General features: G+C 34.0%; 1 protein-coding gene across 3 annotated transcripts in view; it reads right to left on the bottom strand.

Moving 5' to 3' along the window:
- Gabra3 (gamma-aminobutyric acid type A receptor subunit alpha3) overlaps positions 1 to 22,279 on the bottom strand; it is a 236,062-nt gene that overhangs the window by 112,770 nt on the left and 101,013 nt on the right. For all 3 annotated transcript variants that reach the window (XM_058582576.1, XM_058582578.1, XM_046453413.2), the window contains one exon: positions 9,606 to 9,727. In XM_058582576.1, the coding sequence (XP_058438559.1) occupies positions 9,606 to 9,727 (122 nt within the window). The remainder of the gene's footprint in view (positions 1 to 9,605; positions 9,728 to 22,279) is intronic.

Raw genomic sequence — 22,279 nt, 5'->3', positions numbered from 1 at the left:
CAAAACTCAGTAAGACCAAGAAACCAACAAGGTAAGTGGAGCTGAACTTTTCAGGAATAGCCAATTAATTAAGGAAAAAAATTAGTTATCTAAAGTCTTAGAAAGACCCCAAGTTTGTAATTCAGGCTCCTCAGGGAAGTCTGCATTACAATTTCCAGAGGCAAGCTTCAGGAATGCTTCTAAAATTTTGGAAAGAAAATGAATTTTAGAAGTCAAGGAAGATTATGTTTCAAAGGGAACTCAAGTGGCTCCAAATTCTGTAGTAACACTTTCAATAAAAGATCTTTTTGATTTAGAGACAACTAAGTCACACAGGTTCTCTAGTTCACCTTCCAGGTGGATTGATATTTGAATAATTCATTCATTAACAAGATACAAAAAGAGAGAAAATTCAGATTATGATAGCAGAGTGATGTGGTCATGCAGACTTCCTAAACATAGGATATAGGCAAAATATTTGTTTTTACTTTTTTTAGTCATAGTTGGACACAATACCTTTATTTTATTTATGTGTTTTTATATGGTGCTGAGGATCAAACCCAGCACCTCACACATGCGAGGCACTAAGCCACTAAGCCACAACCTCAGCCCATATAATTGGTCTGGGGCTGGGGCTCAGTGGCAGAGCACTTGCCTCGAATGTGTGAGGCACTGGATTCGATCCTTAGCATCACATAGAAGTAAATAAATAAATAAATAGTGTCCACCTGCAACTAAAAAATTGATTTACAAAAACATATGATCATCTAAAATACATGCAGAAAAGGCATTTAATAAAATTCAACATTCCCTTCATGGTAAAAACTGTGAAACACTTAAGTGTTGAAGAAATGTACCTCAACATAATAAAGACTGTATATACTAAGACTGCAGTTAACATCATGTAGAATGAGGAAAACCTGAAAGATTTTTCTTGAATATCTGTAAAAAGCAAAGGATCCCACTTTTAAAAAAAATTTTGTAATTGTAGATGGACAGAATGCCTACATTTTTATTATTTGTTAATTTTTATGTGGTGCTGAGGATCAAACCCAGTGCCTCACACATACTAGGCAAGTGCTCCTCTTCTGAGCCACAACCACAGTCCAGGAGTCACACTTTTAACACTTTTATTCAACATAACACTGGAAGTTCTAGCCAAACAAATTAGGAAAGAAAAAAATAAAGGGCATTCAAATTAGAAAGGAAGAAGTAAGTCAGATTGCCATGTTTGCAGACAACATATTCTTATATATATATATATATATATATATATATATATATATATATATATATATATATAACATCAAAAACTCCAGGTAAAACTATTAAACAAATAAATTAATTCAACAAAGTTAAGGTACATATAAAATCAGCACATAAAAAACAATAGCATTGGTATATGCCATTGGGGAGTCATCTGATAAGGAAAAAAATTCCATTTGTAAAAACTACAAAAATACCTGGGAATTTAACAAAAGAAATGAATGAGCTATACAATGAAAATTATGAAATATTGCTGAAAGAAATTAAAGAGGACACACACAAAAATGTAAAGATCTTGTGTTCATGGATCAGAAGAATCAATATAATATCATATCCATACTACTCAAATTGATCTACAGAATCAATGTAACCCCTACCAAAATATCAATGACATTCTTCACAGAACAAGAAAAAAAATCCTAAAATTCATATGGGACCATGAAAAATTCCCAAATAGTGAATGCAATTTTATGCCAAATGAACAAAGCAAGAGGCATTATACTACCTGACTTTAAAATTTACTACAAAAATATAGTAATCAAAACAGCATGGTTGGCATAAAAAGACACAGACCACTGGAACAGAATAGAGACTCTAGGACTAAAGCCATGCATCTACAGCCAACTGATCTTCAATTGGTGCTGTGAAAATTGTGTATTTATTTGCAGAAGAATAAAACTGGACTCCTCCTTCACTGGTTATAAAAATCAACTCAAAATCAATTGAAATTTTAAATATAAGTTCTGAGACTATAAAACTACTTGGAAAACTATAGGTAAAATATTCTTGGACAACAGAATGGTCAAGATTTTTTTCCCTGGATAGGATCCCAAAAGTATAGGAAAGAAAAGCAAAAATAGATGAACTGGGTTTGTCTCTTTCTATTCTATTGTATTCCACTGGCCTTCATGTCTCTTTTTATGCCAATATCATGCTGTTTTGTTACTAGAGTTCTGTAGATAATTTGACATCAGATACTGTGATGCCTCCAGCATCACTGTTATTGCTCATAATTGCTTTGGCTATTCTGAGTCTGTATTCTTCCATGTGAATTTTGGGATTTTTTTTCTAGTTCCATGAGGATTGTAATTGGAATTTTGATCATATTAAATCTATAGAGTGCTTTTAAAAATATGGTCATTTTAAAAATATTAATTGTGCCTATCCAAGGTAGATCTTTCCATCTTTTAAGATCTTCTTCAATTTCCTTCTTGAGGGTTCTAAAATTTTCACTGTAGAGGTCTTTCACCTCCTTGGATATATTTCTTCTCAAGTATTTTTTTTAGGATACTGTGAATGGAATTATTTTCCTGATTTTTTTCTCAGCAGGTTTATTATTGAACTGTAGGAAAGCTATTTTTTGTATCTTGATCTTATATCCTGACATTTGCTGAATATGTTTATTAGCTCTACAAGACTTTTAGTGCAGTTGTTTTCTGTTGTTGTATCTGTGTGTGTGTGTGTGTATGTGTGTGTGTGTGTGTGTTGTTTTGTTTTTTTGTGCTGGGAATTAAACCCAGGGTCACTCTACCAGTGAGTCACATTCCCAGCCTCCTCTCCTTTCTTTTTTATGGTATTAGGGATTGAAGCCAGGGGTGACTGAGCACTGAATCACATCCCATTTCTTTTTAATATGTTATTAATTTATTTAGAGACAGGGTCTCAGTGAGTTGCTTAGGACCTTGCTAATTTGTTGAGGCTGGATTCGAACTTGTAATCCTTCTGTCCCAGCCTCCTGAGTTTATGAGAATTTTATTTTTTATTTTTAGACAGGGTCTCACTAAGTTGCTTAGGACCTCGCTAAGTTGTTGAGGCTGGCTTTGAACTTGCAATCTCCTACCTCAGCCTCCAAAGTTGCTTGGATTATAGGTTTGGAACTCTTTTTGGTGAAGGGGTTTTCTAGATATAGGGTTATGTCACCAGTAAATAGAGATATTTTGAGTAATTATTTTCCTATTTTTATCCTTTTAATTTTCTTCAGAGACAAATCTACACACCCATAGTCACCTGATCCTTGACAAAAGGAGCCAAAAGCATACATCAGAAAAAAGATAGCATCTTTAACATATGGTGCTGGGAAAACTGAATATCCATATGTTTAAGAGTAAAATTCTATCTTTTACTCTGCACAACAGTCAACTCAAAGTAAATCAAACACCTAGGAAACAACTCCACCTGCTAGAAGAAAACATAGGGTCAACATTTCCACATAGTGGTATAGACATTGACTTCCTTAGAAAGACCCCTAAAGTGCAAGAAATAAAACCAAGAATCAATAAGTTTGATGTCATTGAATTAAAAAGCCTCAGTACAGCAAAAGAAACAAGAGGCTGAAGAGAAAGCTTATAGAATGGGAGAAAAGCTTTGCTACCTAGTCCTCTGACAGGAGATGAATATCCAGAATATATATATACAGAACTCAAGAAACTTAACACCAGCATCATACCCACAAAGCTCTGAGTTCATTGCCCAGTTTAAGAAAAGAAAAGACAAAAAAAAATCTTAACCAAAAAAACTCAATCAATAAATGGGCAAACGAACTGAATGGATATTTCTCAAAGAAGAAACACAAATGGCCAACAAATACATGAAAAAAACTGCTCAACATCCTCTGCAATTAGAATGGCAACCATGAAGAATACAAGTATCAATAAGTGCTGGTGAAGATAAGGGGAAAAAGGTACACTCAAGCATTGCTGGTGGAACTACCAATTAGTACAATCACTTTGGAAAGCAGTGTGGAGATTCCTCAAAAGGCTAGGAATGGAACCACCACATGATCCAGCTATACCACTCCTTCTTATTCTTCCAATAGAACTAACATCAGCATATACAGTGATAGATAAATACTGATGATTATAGAATTATACATAAATACAATTCACAATAGCTAAGTTATGGAACTAGCCTAGGTGTCCATCAACAGACAAATGGATAACTGTAGTATATACACAATGGAGTTTTACTCAGAGATAAAGAAGAATGAAGTTGTGGCATTTTCTGGTGAATGGATGGAACTAGAGATCATCATGCTAAGTGAAATAAGCCAGAATCCGAAAGTTAAGGGTCAACTTTTCTCTTTCATATGTAGACGCTAGAGAGAAATAAGGAATTTTAAAAGGGGGGAATCTCATTAAATAGAAGAGAGAACAGTGGAGTAGAGGGAGGGGATTAAGAGAGTAGAAGAGGCATGGGAAAGGAGAGAAACAGTGGAATGAAATTCACTAAACTTTATGCAGATGTACGACTATATCACAATGAATTCTACTTTTATATAAATATAATGCACCAATTACAAAAAAAAGTGAATAAAAGAAACACGAGTAGAATATAGAGGAAATGAATGAGGGAGAGAGAAGAGAAAGAAAGGAGATAGTATCAGAAATTTAAGTGGAACAAATTATGTTATATGTATTAATGAATATGCCAAAATGAACCCCACTAACATGTATAACTATAATTTATTAATAAAAAAGAAAAATGGGCAAATGGGGTTATATCAAACCAAAAAAACTTCTGCTCCTCAAAGAAAATAATTGACAATGGAGAAACAACTTACAGACTGAGAGAAAATAATTGCAAATAATACAATCTGACAAGCAATTAATATCCTAAAATATATAAGGAACTCAAGTTAGAACAAAATAAATAATAATAATAATAATCTAATTAAAAATGGGCAATACATCTGGAAGATGTTTTTTTGTAGAATTGGTACCATTTTTTTTCTTCAATGTTTTTCCAGAATTCACCAGCAATACAATGGGAACCTAGAGATTTTTTTTTTTAATGGAAAGAGTCCTCATTTAAAATGACCATTCCATGATGGTGGAATGTGTTGGACATTATTATCCAAAGTACATGTATAAAGACCCAAATTGGTGTGAATATACTGTATATACAACCAGAGATATGAAAAATTGTGCTCTATATGTGCAATAAGAATTGTAATGCATTACACTGTCATATATCAATAAAAATTAATTTTAAAAATAATGAAATAAAAAAATATATAAAATGATCATTCCAGGGCTGGGGTTGTGGCTCAGTGGTAGAGCACTCACCTGGCATGTGTGAGGCACTGGGTATGATCCTTAGCACCACATAAAAATAAAATAAACGTATTGGGTCCACCTACAACTAAAAAATCACATATTAAAAAATAAATAAATGAAATAAAATAAACTGACATTCCAGCCAGGCTTGGTGGTGCACCTCTATAATCATAGCAATTTGAGAGTTTGAAGCAGGAGGATGACAAGTTTTAGGCCAGGCTGGGCAACTTAACACATCTTGTCTCAAAATAAAAATGAAAGGAATTATTCAAAATGAAAGCTTAAAAATAACTAAATTCATAAAAGTTAAAAAAAAGGAGCTGAGGGTGTAATTCAGAGGTAAAGCACAGCTGAGTTAAATTCCTAGTACTACTAAAAAGAAAGGAAGGAAGGAACAAAAAAGGAACAAAGGAAGGAAGATCTTTAAAAGCTGTAGGGCTCCTCAGGCTATATGTTCCTGCATAAACTTTGGTAGTTCATGTCTTTCAAGATAATTTTCTATTTAATTTCTATTGTCAATTTTATTGGGATAATATTAGCATAAAACATTTCCTTACTCTTTCATGTATTATGATCTGTAATAATACACTCTCTCATTTCAGGTATGGTAATTTGTATCTTCTTTCTTTTCTCCCTGATAATTTTACCTAGAAATTTACTGATTTTATTAATTTACTAAAGAGCAATGGTTTAGTTTTTATTGATTTTCTCTATATTTGTTTTCTCTTTTATTGATTTATGTTCTTATATATATATTGTGTAATATGTAATAATTATTTGTGTTATTTAATTATGTAAATTATTATATATTGATCATAAATACATAATACAATATTGTATATCATATTATGTTAATATAACATTTTATATTTCATTACTTAGTAATATTTAATAATTAATTCATTATTATTTGTTCTTTTTTTATACTTCCTTAAGGTAAAGGCTTGGTGCATTTATTTGACACTGCTCCTTTCTAATACAGCCACTTAGATATTATAGGATTTCCTTTTAGGACTACTTTGTCATGTTTTCATTTCATTCAGTGGAAAATATTTTAAATTCTCCTTTCAATTTTTGTTTTGACTCATAGGTTAAAAGTATAACATTTAGTTCCCAGGTACTTGGAGATTATCCAGATATTTCTATTATTGATGTTTAATTTAATTGTATTTTGGCCAGAGAAGATAATTTGTATGCTGAAAATTCTTTTCATTTTTTATAAGCCAAAATAGCCAGTATATGGTCTATCTGGGTATGCTGGAAAAGAATACATATTCTGCTGTTGTTGGTTTGAATGTTCTAAAAATGCCAATTCAGTCAGGTTGGTTTGGAGTGTGATTTGATGTTCTGCTGCTTGTGCTTATTTTTTTTTTGTCTACTTGTTCAATTACGTATTAAGAAAGCAGTATCGGGCTGGGGATGTGGCTCAAGGGGTAGCGCGCTCGCCTGGCATGCATGCGGCCCGGGTTCGATCCTCAGCACCACATACAAACAAAGATGTTGTGTCCGCCAATAACTAAAAAAAAAATATTAAAAAATTCTGTTTCTCGCTCTCTCTCTCTCGCTCTCTCTCTTCTCTATCTAAAAAAAGAAAGCAGTATTGAAATCTATAGCTCTAGTTAAAGATCTTCTCTTTCTCCTTTCAAGAGAACCATCTGCAGATTTTTGTAATTGATATTTCTCCTTCTTTCTCTCTTTCAATTTCTCTCTCTCTCTCTCTCTCATTCATGCAGCTCTCTTTTAAATTCTATGTACTATGGCCTCCCCACCTTCTCAATGCTTTCTCATCAATGAACAGAATCCACCAGGCACTATTTGGGTTCCTTCTCCCTGCATGATAACCTGAAAACACTGTCCAGGCCACCAGACTTTCTGATTATAGGGTTCACTTTGTTTCCATTCTTAAGAGTCACTATCCTATATTGCCTTTGATCAATTTCTGAAAAAACATTATGGAATATGTTCATTCTCAGTTGTTATTTAAGATGAGAGGTTAAATCTGATCCTCCTATTTCATTTTATCCAGAAGCAAATGTTTCCAATTATATTATTCACAGGTACTCAAATTCCACAACTGAACTGATTTCCATTTCCTGATCCTGCCTTCATCACTCCAACCACAACTCCAAAAGAAAGAAAACAAAACTGCACTGTTTCTTCTCTAGTCCAGTGTACACAATTTTAAAAATAGCATCACCCAATCACAGAAGCCAGTAATTAGAATTTGATCTTTTCCTTCTAATCTTTCTTTGGCCCCCAGACTCTAATCAGGTACCAAATTCTCTCTTTTCCCACAGTCATCATCTTCATCCTGGAAAAAATGTAATTTATGACTGGTCTCTTCCTCCTGTACTTCTCAACTTTAGTCCATTATTTGTATCAAAACAACTATCTTATAGCCTTACTTTAAAAACAACAACAAAAATATGAAAAAAATATTTCACTTTAATTAATAAGTGTGTTCATTGTAGCTGCATGACTGTAGTAATTCCAGAACTGTTTTGAGTATAGTAGAGGATTGAGAAAATATATCAGTGAAAAATACTGTGTTGAACTGAAATTAATAGTATCAATATAAACTTATTACACATACAAGCATGTATATGTATATGCTTATGCAAATATTTGTATATATGTATATGTGTCCGCATGTATATACATATGTATGAATATATACAGATGTTTATATGTACATATAACACCAACACATATATACATATATAGGTGTGTGTATATGTGTGTGTTTTCTATTTTGTCATTAATGACCATTGAAAGGTTCTAGAAGCAATGATATCCTTATAGCAAGAAGTTAAGTCTATATATAATTTCCCACAAAATATACTATTTCTTTTTGGAAAAATGACTGATCACAAGGCTGAATAATGGAAGGTACAAGATTAAGTCTGAAATGTACTGTTATGACATATACTTTAAAAGTGTTCCAAAATGAGGTGAATGTATCAAAAGGAAACAGAAAGCAGATTGAACAGGCTCCCAGTAGGCAAATATTGAAAATTGTAAGGAAAAATTTTAATCAAAACATATAATGATACTAATATTTTATAATCCCCTTAATAAAATAAAAATGCATTCATACTTACAATTAGCTAATTAATTAACAGGAAAGAAATACTAATTTTACAAACAGAATGCCATATAATAAATGTAGAGGAAAAATGGATTTAGAAAAATCATTCTTTTGCAGCCATAACTGTTGTTATTCATGCAAGAATAATCAATAGTTGCTAAAACTATTGGGTACAAGTTGGAAGAAGAGTAGAATAGTGTCAAATAATATCCCCATGACTTATTAATCATAAGCTTAAAATGGTAATTTTAGAGTGAAGTAACCTGGTAGACATCAAAATTAATATTACAATAATAAAGCGAACAGACATCATGCTTCCTTCTTCAGTAATGCATTGAGAACGACACAATTAACTCCTGTTGTTTTATTTCCAAAAATGAATAAGGAAGATATAATTGACATTATGAGAGAAAAGAAATGCTGAGCAACTATATTAGAGTATAGGTTAAAGAGTCATGACAATAAATGCAATGAATAATCCTGGATTGCATCCTAAATGAAGGAGAATTACTATAACAGACACTTTGGAGATAATTAGAAAAATTTAAATATGGACTACAGATTAGAAAAGAGTATTATGTTAAGTTACATTTTCTGAATTGTAATTGTATTTTATAAAATTATTTAATTGTTCTAAGGAAATATGCACTTAAGTATTTAGGAACAAAGGGAAATGATATATGTGACTAATTCTCAAATGATTTTGGAAAAAATTAAATTCACACACTTCCATACTTGCCATTTTAACACAGCCCATGACATATTATAATGCATTCATTTCATTGTAATAATACTTCTGATTATACTAAACTGATGGTCAAGTGCAATCCCATCTAGCCTGTAGATTACTACTCTTTGGAAGACCAGGCTAGCATGTGCTCAGATTTGAGAACAAATTTCCCAGCTGTTTCTGGCCCATACCTGACATCCAGCCAATGATTATTATTTTGTAGTTATTATTGTTTTTTTTTTTTACTAGAAACTGGCTTTGTCAAACTTTGAGGTATAATACTCCAGATACATTTGCCTAAAATTCAGAAACTTTCCAAAACCAAACTAGAAAGTTTATTCATTGGAATAAAGAATTAATTTCCAGTGCTCTAAAGGAAAAAAATTCAACTTTACACTAAACTTCTTTATCAATAGACTACTGAAGTTACCTTATGACTCATTTAGATGGAAAGGGCTGAGTAGAGAATCTTAAAAGAATAACTGACCTCCAAGTCCGGGTCTCAGTCGGTTATCATAACCATCCAGAAGACGATCCAAGATTCTAGTGAAAATAGTGATGTTGTCAGTGCTGTCATCAGGAATATCTGGGGCATGCTTAGGAGAGAGTCTGATACAATACAAGGAAAAGAAAAGGAAAATAGCAGTTCTTAATAGGAAACAATTACATGTATAAACATTTTAATTCAGGGAAATTTCAAGTAATAGACCAAGCCAATAAATAGCCCCATGTCTTAACCAAAATTGCAAGCACTTCTTATTTGTCACAATGATTCTCTGCATAGAAAGCCAAGAGTAATCAGTACATAAGCTTTTACACTTGGACAACAAACTCAGAAAGGAAGACAAATCCCCCCATACTTATTGCTAGTAAAGGCAAAGATTGAATTAGAATCCAAATTTTCTGACTTTCTAGTGTCCCTGAGCTACTTCCTACTCCTCCAGTTTGGAAGCCTTTTGCAAGCCTTTATGAACACCATGCATTTTACTAACCACCTAATCAGACTAGGCACTGTGACTGATATCTATACATTTTGAGGAGGAGCTTGATGTTGTTTGGCAGAACTAGAATTTTTTTTAAAGCCCTGAGTAGTTCAGGGAAAAGAGGATATGGTGAGAGAAATGGCTATTGTTGAGGAGGGTAAAGAAGGATGGTGTAGCATTAAATAATGAACCAAGAACTAGAAATCGTGGTACCTACTTATTTGGAAATGGGGTAGATGATCAAACAAATTATTGTACTATATATATCTTTAAGTCTTGGTTTTCCCTATTCTTAACTTGGACTCAAAAAGTTGACTTTAGTAAGTATATAATAATTATTCCCAGTATCTAGTTCATCAGAGCTGTAAAAGCCTCAAGATACCAGTTAAGTAAAGGTCCTAGGAGACAGTTAATACATTCCAGAAATATTTATGCCTAGAACTGAGCAAGGTTCTTATGCTGAAAAAGAGCTTGAGAACGAACATACAGGGTAGTAGAAACATCTGAATTGAATAGTTCTCAACCTAAACCATCATTTTTTTATCATGTAACTTAGTAAAAGTCAATTTGAACTATAAGTTTCTTAATTCATAAACATAATTCAATTCACTTACACATTTTTATTATTAACTATATGATCACTACTATTCTAAGTGTTCTAATAAAGCAGAAAACAAAATAAAATAAAACTAAGTAATGTTTCTCTTGCTTAACTTACAGGATTTCTGAGATAATTGAATTATAAAATAAATATACTTGGAAAAGGGAAATTAAGCTTCAAGAGTTTGAAGACATGATTTGAGTTTATTAGTTGCATGACCTTAGGCAAACCATGTAATACCTTTAGTGGTAGCTTTAGCAGTTAAAATCATCCCATAGAATGCTGTGTTAATATCAAATAACTTATTAAAATTGCCAAGATGAATGTTTCATATCTAGAAGTATTTGAAGTTTGTTTTTTTAGAATAGTAGTTTTTGCACTCAAATGCATTATTCAAATATTGGTGATAATAACAAATTATTGGAACATGTATCAGCCAAAAGTCATAGGGACAGCTTTAGCCAGAGAGGCACTGGAACCTAAGTAATAGAGGATGATTGGCTGTTTGAACAGATCATGAAAAATGATACAGAAGCTTCAATAAGAAAGGGGAATAAAGGAGGGAATTGAAGTGTAGAGTTAACCAACTGAAATCAATACACTGAAGAGAGAAATGCAGACACCTTGTCAGATGACAGCCTACATCTGGCAAAACCCACCAATGTTCTGGTCCATCTGACGTAAGGCCATGGAGCAGTCGTAGGAACTCAACTGATTCAGTGGAAATCTGTTTCTTATTATCTCTTGACTTTCACTGTGGGGGTTCTTGACCTTGGTTAGCCTAATTTAATTTCTGGGAACTAGATCTACAAAATGAATGGAAAACCATTTCTTGGATTACTAGAACATAACAGAACACAGAATCCTCTTAAAGACATACACAAACCAAAAAGGGCTTTAGAGATTATCTATTCCTGGTGGATTTACAGATGAGAATGCTAAAGTTCCTGAATATAATTTTTAAATCAATTTGAGAATTATTGGGAAAGCTAAAAATTAGATCCCAAATTCCCAGATGCAAGGCATTCAATTTCCCTATGATTTTTACACTTGATTACCGATATGTTTTTCTCCTGACATGGACTAAATTGCTGCACAAAGTGCTGGAAGTTGGTTTAAGTTAGAATCCAAATTAGAACTCTCTTCTTCAGTCACTGTACTGCACCAAGATGCTGTAGTTTGTGCCCATCCACAGGTATTTTAGGGTAAACATCAAAGAATCATAGTACCTGAGTATTATTAAGGACTTCAGAGATCATATAATTCTTTACCTTCATTTTACATATTAGACACCTGAGATATCAATGCCTTTGAGAGGAAAAAAATTGTTTACTCACATGTTTAAAGTTAATGAGATTGGCACACTAAAAATACCTTATATCTGTCACTATTGGTTGGATCAAATATGATAATAATAAACCCCCATTAAAGAATAAAATTATGTTACTAATACATTATCTGTATGTTACGCAGGTTTCATCATTTTTCTAGTTGTAACGATGGATCAGTAGCAAGTTCACAGGATTTGAGTCAAATGACTACAGTGTTAGTTTTGTCTCCGTCACTTATTTCCTTATATGTAAAATAGGGATAATAAAACCCTACCTTAGAAAGCTTTTGGAAAAATAATTAAATAAAATAATAAAAATAAGACTGCTTTGTAAATGAGGGTTTTTCCTTATTTTTTTCCCAAACTCCTGATAACACAGTGAGAAAACCTTTGAAATACATGCACTTTTAGTCAAGCTCACTAACCACGTAGAGATTAAGTGCAGGATGTCAGCAGTAATAGCGTTAATTCAACCACATCAAGGACCCTGGTGTGTTTATGGTAGGGGAAAGCACAGCTGCAGAATTGCTGATGCAGTTCAGAGGACAACCCAAAGAGAAGAGAAATTTACTTCATTAAAAGGATGACATTTTCCCTAATACTGCATATGTCCTAGGGGAGAACATGTTTTTAAATAATGAAAATTCTAGATTACTGGCAAATCATATCTCTGCACTAGTCCCAAGACTTTCATAACTCTTCACGGTTTATCAAATAAAATCCCAACTCCTTAGCCTGACATTCACAGCCTTCTGCAATCTGGTGCCAATATACTTTTACAGCTGCAAATTCCACTATTTTGCTTTCATACCAGAAATCATAGCCAAATCAGATCACTTACCATTTCCTAATATCCCCTGCTTTCATTTTCCAAGCCCAGGCTTTCCCATGAGTGGAAAGGCCTTACTAAAGATTTATCTTGCTAAGGATACCAGTTATATGCTTCGGAGAGAATGAGAAACATGTGTGGTCCAACAGCACACATTTAAATGTTTTTACAGAAACCACTTGAAGGAAAAAATACACTTTTTTTTACAAGAATATGCCTAATCCATCTAAGAAAGAGAGCTGGTCTTAAATATTTTCTACAATGTTATAATAAATCTAGAGAAGTATTGGCTAGAGACATGCCTACTTACATATGTTCTACCTGTTCATATTAACCGTATTTGCTGAGTTAAAGTAAAATAAAGACCAAGTTCTTCATACCTTCTTAGGAACTGAAAGACTGTGCTTCACACACACACACACACACACACACACACACACACACAGACACACCAATAACAACAATGACAACAACAAAAACACAGGAAGAAGAAACTAATGCATATTGCATATGGCAAAGGTACTAGAACTAAAAGATGATTCCACATATGAATATAAAAAGACATACCCCAATTTAAAATATCTTGTGATCAAAACTGTGCAAAGAAGTGAATGTACATTCTTCTTTTAAAACACTACCATAAAGATTATCTAGTTGTCCAGGCAAAACAATGCAAGTCTATTTCTCATAATTCATCTGAATTAACCATAGAGCTAATGTATGAGCCCTATTTCAGCAACATTTTTGTTGAGTAGACTTTCATAGAACAGCCTGTGAACCATTTATAACACTGTCTCTGTGAAAAAAATAATTGACACAAAAGATGGGAAAACTACAACACTATACATATTCTCTCCCTCACTGTTATTTGCTCTTTACTCCCATATGATCAAAGCAATAAGCTGCCCACCAGCTCAAACCCTCTCACTTATTCCTGGTGACTGATATCCTTACAACAAACAGTCTGGCAGTCATCATCATAATCAAGTGATCAAATTTAGTATCAGTATTACTGAGACAACTTCACATCCAGAAATGATACAGTAAGAAGTCACAGTATCACCTATGAAATATTCTTGATCCTGGCCTCAAATGTCCATCCTTGTCCTATGTCACAAATGCTACATTTACACTTTAGAAGTAAAAATATTAGGATCAAATGATACTTATTATTTCTTCAGACCCTATGAAAAAACTGCATTTGCTCTATAGTAGGACAGTCCATCCAGTCATATGGCTGAGATATTAAGTATTCAGAGTCTGAGAGATTACTATGTATAAGCAAATGTTTATTTACATAAAATAAATAATTATATATCTAATTCTTGCATTTATTTTTATTTATTTACTTTTGTTCCCAGGGATTGAACCCAGGTGTACTTAACCACTGAATCACATCCCCAGTCCTTTTTATTTTTATTTTGAAGCAGAGTCTTGCTAAATTGCTTAGGGTCTTGCTAAATTGCTGAGTCTGAGTCTGGCTTTGAACTTGTAAACCTCCTGCCTTAGCCTCTTGGGTTGCTGCAATTACAGGAATGCACCACCATGCCTGGCCTAATTCTTAGTTTTTTTTTTTAATCTCTTTGTGATGACTATTTCCATCACTAAAGGCCCCTGCACCTCATACGAAAATTTGTTTTGCATGATATATCTGCTAGCTGGCCTTAGGTTCTTGCCCTATGCCTTGTGGTTCTCCTACCCATACACTATATCTCTAAAATGAGTCTCTTTGCAAATTGACCCTCTTCAAATAATCTTAACCAAAATGTCCAATTTGCAGTCAGATCTGGAGGATTCATCCAATACTTATTTGCTACTTAGGCACTTACCCATGAACCCATTATGAAATTGCTGATATTTGACCAAGTTGACCTAGAAAAATACAGTTTCGTGATGGTTCAACTTACTGTTAATATACAGAGTTCTCACTTGTTTGGTGATAAAAATACAGAATCAAGAAACAAGAGTATAAGAAATGTATTCATTATATAAATCTGAAATCATTTTCCATAATTTTCCTCAAGAATATGAGACTAAGGTAGTCCCAGGACCACCCTGCTGACCAGAAGACCCACCCCAGAACCCAGCACAGGCCTAGGACAGTCCCACCCACTGACAGACCCACCATGGAACCCAGGCCTACCCCACTTCCATCTTGGGACACTGCAGCCATCACCTTAGACCTCTTCCCACAGTAGCCTCCACCTTGGGACAACAGATAGGGCCTGGAGGCAGCTGTATCTCTGGACAGAGAGCCCACCCTTTCAGCACCATCTCTGAAAGTGTTTGCATCCATCTTGGGACACCTCCACTGCTATCTTGAGTTATCTCCTCTATTGCCACTATCACCTTTACTTGCAGTAGCATTTATCGTGGGACACCAGCTGGGGTCTAGAAGTCCAACACCAAGGGGAGGTACAGGTAATCTCCAGAGACACTATAATATTATAGGGTAGCAACTGTAATACTTCAGATCTGCACTGCAAGAAAGGGAGACATATAGACAACATGAACAAACAAGGGAGGAAATTGCCCCAAACAAACCAAGACACTACAATAATAGAATCCATGGATGGCACAGTTGATGAAATGTCAGAAAAGGGATTCAGAATGTACATAATTAAAACGATCTATGATTTAAAAAATGACCTAGTGAGCAAATACAGGCAAAAATTGATCACACCAAGAAAGAGATAAGGGAGCAACTACAGGTAGCAAAAGATTACTTCAAGAAAGAGAGATTCTGAAAAGAAAAACAATCAGAAATCCTTGAAATGAAGGAAATAATAAATAAAATAAAAACTCAATAGAAAGCATTACCAACAGACTAGATCACTTGGAAGACAGAATGTCAGATGATGAAGACAAAATATACAGTCTTGAAAATAAAGTTGACCACACAGTGACGATGGTTAGAAACCATGAACAGAACATCCACGAATTATGGGATAACATCAAAAAAAACAAACCTAAGATTTATTGGGATAGAGGAAGGCAAAGAGATTAAAACCAAAGGAATACACAATCTTTTCAATTATATAATATCAGCAAATTCCAAAATATGAAGAATGAATTGGAAAATCAAATACAAGAGGCTTGCAGGACACCAAATGTACAAAATTACAACAGATCCACACCAAGGCACATTATAATGAAAATGCTTTGCATAGAGAATAAGAATAGAATTTTAAAAACTACAAGAGAAAGGAATCAGATTATATATGGGGGAAACCAATTAGGATCTCTGCAGATTTTTCAAACCAGACCCTGAAATCTACAAGATCCTGGAACAACATACACCAAGCTGTAAATAAAATGGATGTCAAACAAGAATCAGAGCTAAAATAAAAGAAATTGAAACAAAAGAAACAATCAAAAACACTGACAAAACAAAAAGTTGGTTCTTTGAAAATAATAAAAATTGATAAACCCTTAGCCATTCTAACAAAGAGAAAGAGAGAGAAAAATCAATTTACTAACATCTGTGATGAAAAAGGAAATATCACAACAAACACTACAGAAATACAGAAGATAACCAGAAATTAATTTGAAAATTTGTACTCCAATAAAATAGAAAATATCAAAGGTGTTGACAAATTTCTAGAGTCATATGATTTGCCCAAACTGAATCAGGATGATGTACACAAGTTAAACAGATCAATTTGAAGCAATGAAATAGAAGATGCCATCCGAAGCCCACCAACCAAGAAAAGCCCAGGACCAGGTGGACATACACCTGAGTTCTACAAGACTTTCAAAGAAAAACTAATACCAATACTCCTCAAATTATTTCATTAAGAAGAAAAGGAGGCAGCATTTCCAAACTCATTCTATGAGGCCAATATCACCCTGATTCCAAAAACCAGACAAAGACACATCAAAAACAAAAAGAAAACTTAAGAGCAATACCTCTAATGAACATGGATGCAAAAATTCTCAATGAAATTCTGGCAAATCAAATACAAAAACATGTTTAAAAGATAGTGCACCACTATCAAATGAGGTTCATCCCAGGGATGCAAGGTTGGTTCAACATACAGAAATCAATAAATGTAACTCATCACATCAGTAGACTTAAAGATAAGAATCATATGATCATCTCAACAAATGTAGAACAAGAATTTGACAAAATACAGCACCTGTTGATGTGCAAAACACTAGAAAAAAAACTAGGGATAACAGGAACATATCTTAACCTTGTTAGAGCTACCTAGGCTAAGCTCAAGGCCAATATTCCCTCTAAAAACTGGAACAAGACAATTATGATCTCTTTCACCACTTCTATTTAACATAGTTCTTGAAACTCTAGCCAGAGCAATTAGACAGAGGAAAGATATTAAAGGAATATAGATAGGAAAACAAGAAATCAACTATCACTATTTGCTGATGACACAATTCTATACATAGAGGATCAAAACAATTCCACCAGAAAACTTCTAGAACTAATAAATGAATTCAGTGAAGTAGCAGGATACAAAATCAACACCCATAAATCAAAGGCAATTCTGTACATCAGTGACAAATCCTCTGAAAGAGAAACTAGGAAAACCACCTCATTTACAATAACCTCAAAATAAAATAAAATACTTGGAAATCAACAAAATCAAAGAGGTGAAAGAATTCTACAATGAAGACTACAGAACACTAAAGAAATTAAAGAAGACCTTAGAAGATGGAAAAATCTCCCTTGTTCTTGGATAGGCAGAATTAATACTGTCAAAATGACCATACTACCAAAAGCACTCTACAGATTCAATGCATTCCTAATCAAAATCCCAATGACATTCCTCATAGAAATATAAAAAGCAATCATGAAATTCATCTGGAAAAATAAGAGACCCAGAACAGCCAAAGAAATCCTCAGCAAGAAGAGTGAAGCAGGTAGAATCCTCTATACCAGACCTTAAACTAAACTATAGAGCAATAATAACAAAAACAGCACAGTATTAGCACCAAAATAGACTTGTAGATCAATGGTTCAGAATAGAAGACACAAAGACAAACCCACATAAATACAGTTATCTCATACTAGACAAGGGCACCAAAAACATATATTGGAGAAAAGACAGCCTCTTCAACAAATGGTGCTGGTAAAACTGAAAATCCATATGCAGCAAAACAAAATTAAGTCCATATCTCTCACCATGCACAAAACTCAATTCAAAGTGGATTAGGGAACTAGAAATTAAAACAGAGACCTTGTGCCTAATAGAAGAAAAAATAGGCCCAAATCTTCATTATGTCATATTAGGCCCCTACTTCATTATTAAGACTTCTATAGCACAAGAAATAAAATCAAGAATCAATAAATGGGATGGATTCAAACTGGAAAGCTTCTCCTTGGCAAAAGAAACAGCGAGATGAGTAGAAAGCCTACAGAATGGAAGCAAATTTTTACCACACGCACATCAGAAAGAGCCGTAATCTCAAAAAGTTAAACACCAAAAATCAAACAACCCAATCAGTAAATGGGCCAAGAACTAAATAGGCCACTTCTCAGAAGAGGATATACAATCAATCAACAAATATATGAAAAAATGTTGAACATCGCTAGCAATTAGAGAAATGCAAATCAAAACTACTCTTAAGATTTCATCTCACTCCAGTCAGAATGGCAGCTATTATGAAGACAAACAACAAGTGTTGGCGAGGATGTCAGGGGAAAGACACACTCATACTTTGCTGGTAGGACTGTAAATTGGTGCAATGAATATAGAAAGCAGTATGGAGATTCCTTGGAAAACTGAGAATGGAACCACCATTTGACCCAGCTATCCCACTCCTCAGTTTATACCCAAAGGACTTAAAAACTGCATAGTACATTGACAAAGTCACATCAATGTTTTTAGCAGCACAATTCACAATAGCTAAATTGTCGAACCAACCTAGATGCCCTTAGGTAAATTAATGGATAAAAAATGTGGTATATATACCCAATGGAATATTACTCAGCAATAAAATAAAATAAAATCATGGCATTTGCAGGTGAATGGATGGAGTTGGAGAATATTATGATAAGTGAAGTCAACCAATCTCCCCCCAAAAAAGGCCGAATGTTTTCTCTGTTATGAGAAACTTTGGATAGGGCAAAATGTAGGGAAGGGAAGGGGGAATGGGAGTAGGAAAGATGGTGGAATGACATGGACATCATTACCCTAAGTATATGTATGAAGACACAAATGGTGTGACTTACTTTGTATATACCCAGAGACATAAAAAACTGTGCTGTATATGTGTACTATGAATTGTACACATTCTGCTGTTATGTATAACAAATTCAAATAAAGAAATTTAAAATAAAATTTTAAAGAAATAATGTGGTACTCAAAATCAGAATGGTGTTTTAGACCTGGTTCAGAAAGTTAATTTAAATTTCTGAACCTCAGTTTCTTCATGTAAAAATTAAAGATCAGGGGCTGGGGCTGTAGCTCAGTGGTAGAGCACTTGCCTTGCAGGTGTGACACCCTGGGTTCAATTCTCAGCACGAGAGAGAGAGAGAGAGAGAGAGAGAGAGAGAGATATGAATGGTGTCCATCTACAACTTAAAAAAATTATAAAATGAAGATCAGATTATAGATACTATTTATAGGTCTTTCCATCTCTGTTGTTCTAAAGATCCAGAATCTCATATCCCTATCTACAGTATTAGTTGTTTGAAAATAGAAACTATAGTCCCAAGTATTAACCAAAGTTTTCTTACATTAAAATCATCTGGAGAATTTTATTAAATGAAGATTTTAGGTACTACTCTCAGAACTTCTAAATCACAATCTTCAAGAGTGAAGCCTGCACTTCTTGCTTCTTGCTTACCCATACCAAACACTGAGAACCGTTGTATTTAGCACATTGATAAACCATTGCTGCTTGTTAGACCTTCAGAGACAACCAAGTTAGATGATTTAATAGAACGGACTAGTAAAGATGAATAAAGTAAGGAAGCACATGGATTTTTTTCAACATACAAAGGCATATTTAATATGGTATGAAAACAAGCAAAAGGAAACAGCAGCTCCTTTAAGTATCAGAACTTTCACATATAATATACATTTTAAAGTTGAGTTGGCTCCTTTTTTTCTAGTAAATACAAATAAAGTGCCAACCCCAATATTCTAAGCCAACTTTTTAGTAGTCTCATCCTTCCAAACCTTGAATATAAAAAAAGTTTCTTTTTCAAAAAATATTGTCCATTATAATTATACATAATAGCAGGATTCATTATGACCTATTCACACACACACATGGCATAAATTGGTCTATGCAATCATTATGCCCTGGTATTAAAATCAAGCACTTCACTCTGCTTTTGCAGGAAAGATTTCTTGGCTTCTTGTTTAGCATAATTGCTAAAAGGTTTGGGCTATTTGGTTTCCAAAGCATTAGCAGGATGTAAACAAAATAATGTAAATAGGAAAGGCAACAACTAGCAGTGAGGATGGTGATAAAAATTGAAAAAGCCGATAAAGAATTAATATAATGAATGTTCTTTATAAGAATCAAAAATCACCAAGAAAAGGGACTATTGTGCTCATAATCTTTGTTTAGGTTTATAAGAAAATATGCAACATATTTTTAGAAAAGTTTAAAATGTTAGAAGAACTTAACCCTTAAAGTAAGATTTGTTTATTTAGAACTTCTACCTTATTTAGAACATTTATCATGGTCCAATGAAATCATATCCATGAGGAGTTAATAATAAAGGTCTAGTTTCACTTCCAATCTTGGGAGAAACAAAGAGACTCATATGCCAAGACTTAAATGGATATTTAAGTCCAGTTCTGTAGTCCTCAGCCCCAGAGATTACTGTAAAAATCCTGATAAAAGATTGAAAGACTTGGCTGGGGATGTGGCTCAAGCGATAGCGTACTCGCCTGGCATGCGTGCGGCCCGGGTTCGATACTCAGCACCACATACCAACAAAGATGTTGTGTCCTCCCCCCCCTCTCTCCCTCCCTCCCTCCCTCCCTCTTTAAAAAAAATTGAAAGACTCAGAGTACATCAGTAATCCTGTAAAAATAATTCAAACAGTTATATTTCAAGATACATGTTTCCAAGAAAATGGGACTATAACCAAATGTAAAACAAACAAAGTTCACTTGGAAGGAATGAAATATCCTGTTTGTAATACTGAAATATTTTAAGCTTAAGGTGTTATTAGTAATTATATCCCCTTGTGTTATGTTTTAGAAATGAGGTATTTCCAAAAATCTCATATATGAGACAATGCAAGAATTTTCAGAGGTGAAATGTTTACATTATGAGAGGTATAAAGTAATTGGCACATTAATTCAATCATATGGATTAACTGTGCTATAACTGTACGCAGGTAGGGTGAAGCTAGAGGAAGTAGGTCAGTGGGGGCATGACTTTGGAGTTTATATATTTTGTCCCTGGTGAGAAGTTTTCTTTTGCTTCCTGGTTTCCATGTCCTGAGCTGCTTTCCTCCACCACACCCTTCCACCATGATGTTGTGCCTCACCTCAGGCCCAGAGCAATGGAGGGAACTGAAACTGGACGGAACCTCTGAAACCCTCAGCCAAAATAAACTTTTCTCCCTCTACATTGTTCTTGTCAGGTTTGTTGCTCACAACAAGGAAAAAGCTGATTAAAACACATAGGATTTTAGTCTAAAAGAAGTTCAACAATGCTGAAGAACAGAATTTGGTGGCAGGAGGACTAACCAAATAAGGCTAATAAGGTAGATAGATAGAAGCCGGACCATAGTGGGCTTTATAAAATTATAAAAGGAGTTTTTACTTTATTCTACAAAAAATAAGATACCATTAAAGGGATGTAAATAGGTTTGGTATAACTTAGCATGCATGACAGAAGAAAACTGGCTATAGAGTAGGATTAGATGGGGGCAACACTTTAAGAATTACAACCAAATAGAGGCTCTTGCCATGGCACAAGTGAATTAAACTAGTGTGGTAGTGGGAAAGTGGGTGAATTCTAGGCACACACAGGGTAGAAATAACAGATCAAAGCAATTGATTCAAACTGGAGAGTGAAGGGTACAAAATTGGCAAAAAGAATTCTAAGTTTCTGGCTCAAGCAACAGAGTGCATGATGGCAACACTGACTAAAATAGGGAAAATGGAAAAAGGGATATGTTTTTGTTTTGTTGTGTTTGTTCTTTATGGTGAGGGAGATGGAAGTGATGAGACTACTTTGGACATGCTTATTTTAAGGATTTTGTGGAATAACCAAGTGGACATACCTAATAAAATGTTGAATATAGAGATATGATGTTCAAGAGAAGTCAGAAATGGAGGGTAAGATGAAAGTATAATGAGCAATTGAGGTGAGGCTACAAAAGTCTTGGCTCCTTGTCTCAAGGTACGACTATTCCATTTATGATTCCTATCTCCTTGTATTGTCAAATTGAGGCTATAATTCACATGAAATCACACTTTTGCTT

This window comes from Marmota monax, unplaced genomic scaffold (genome assembly GCF_021218885.2).
Source record: "Marmota monax isolate L192 unplaced genomic scaffold, Marmota_monax_Labrador192_F-V1.1 WCK01_AAM20220418_F8-fsc00142, whole genome shotgun sequence".
NCBI classification, from domain to species: Eukaryota; Metazoa; Chordata; class Mammalia; order Rodentia; family Sciuridae; genus Marmota; species Marmota monax.
Note: the sequence above shows the minus strand (reverse complement) of the source record. Positions and strands in the feature narration are given on the sequence as shown.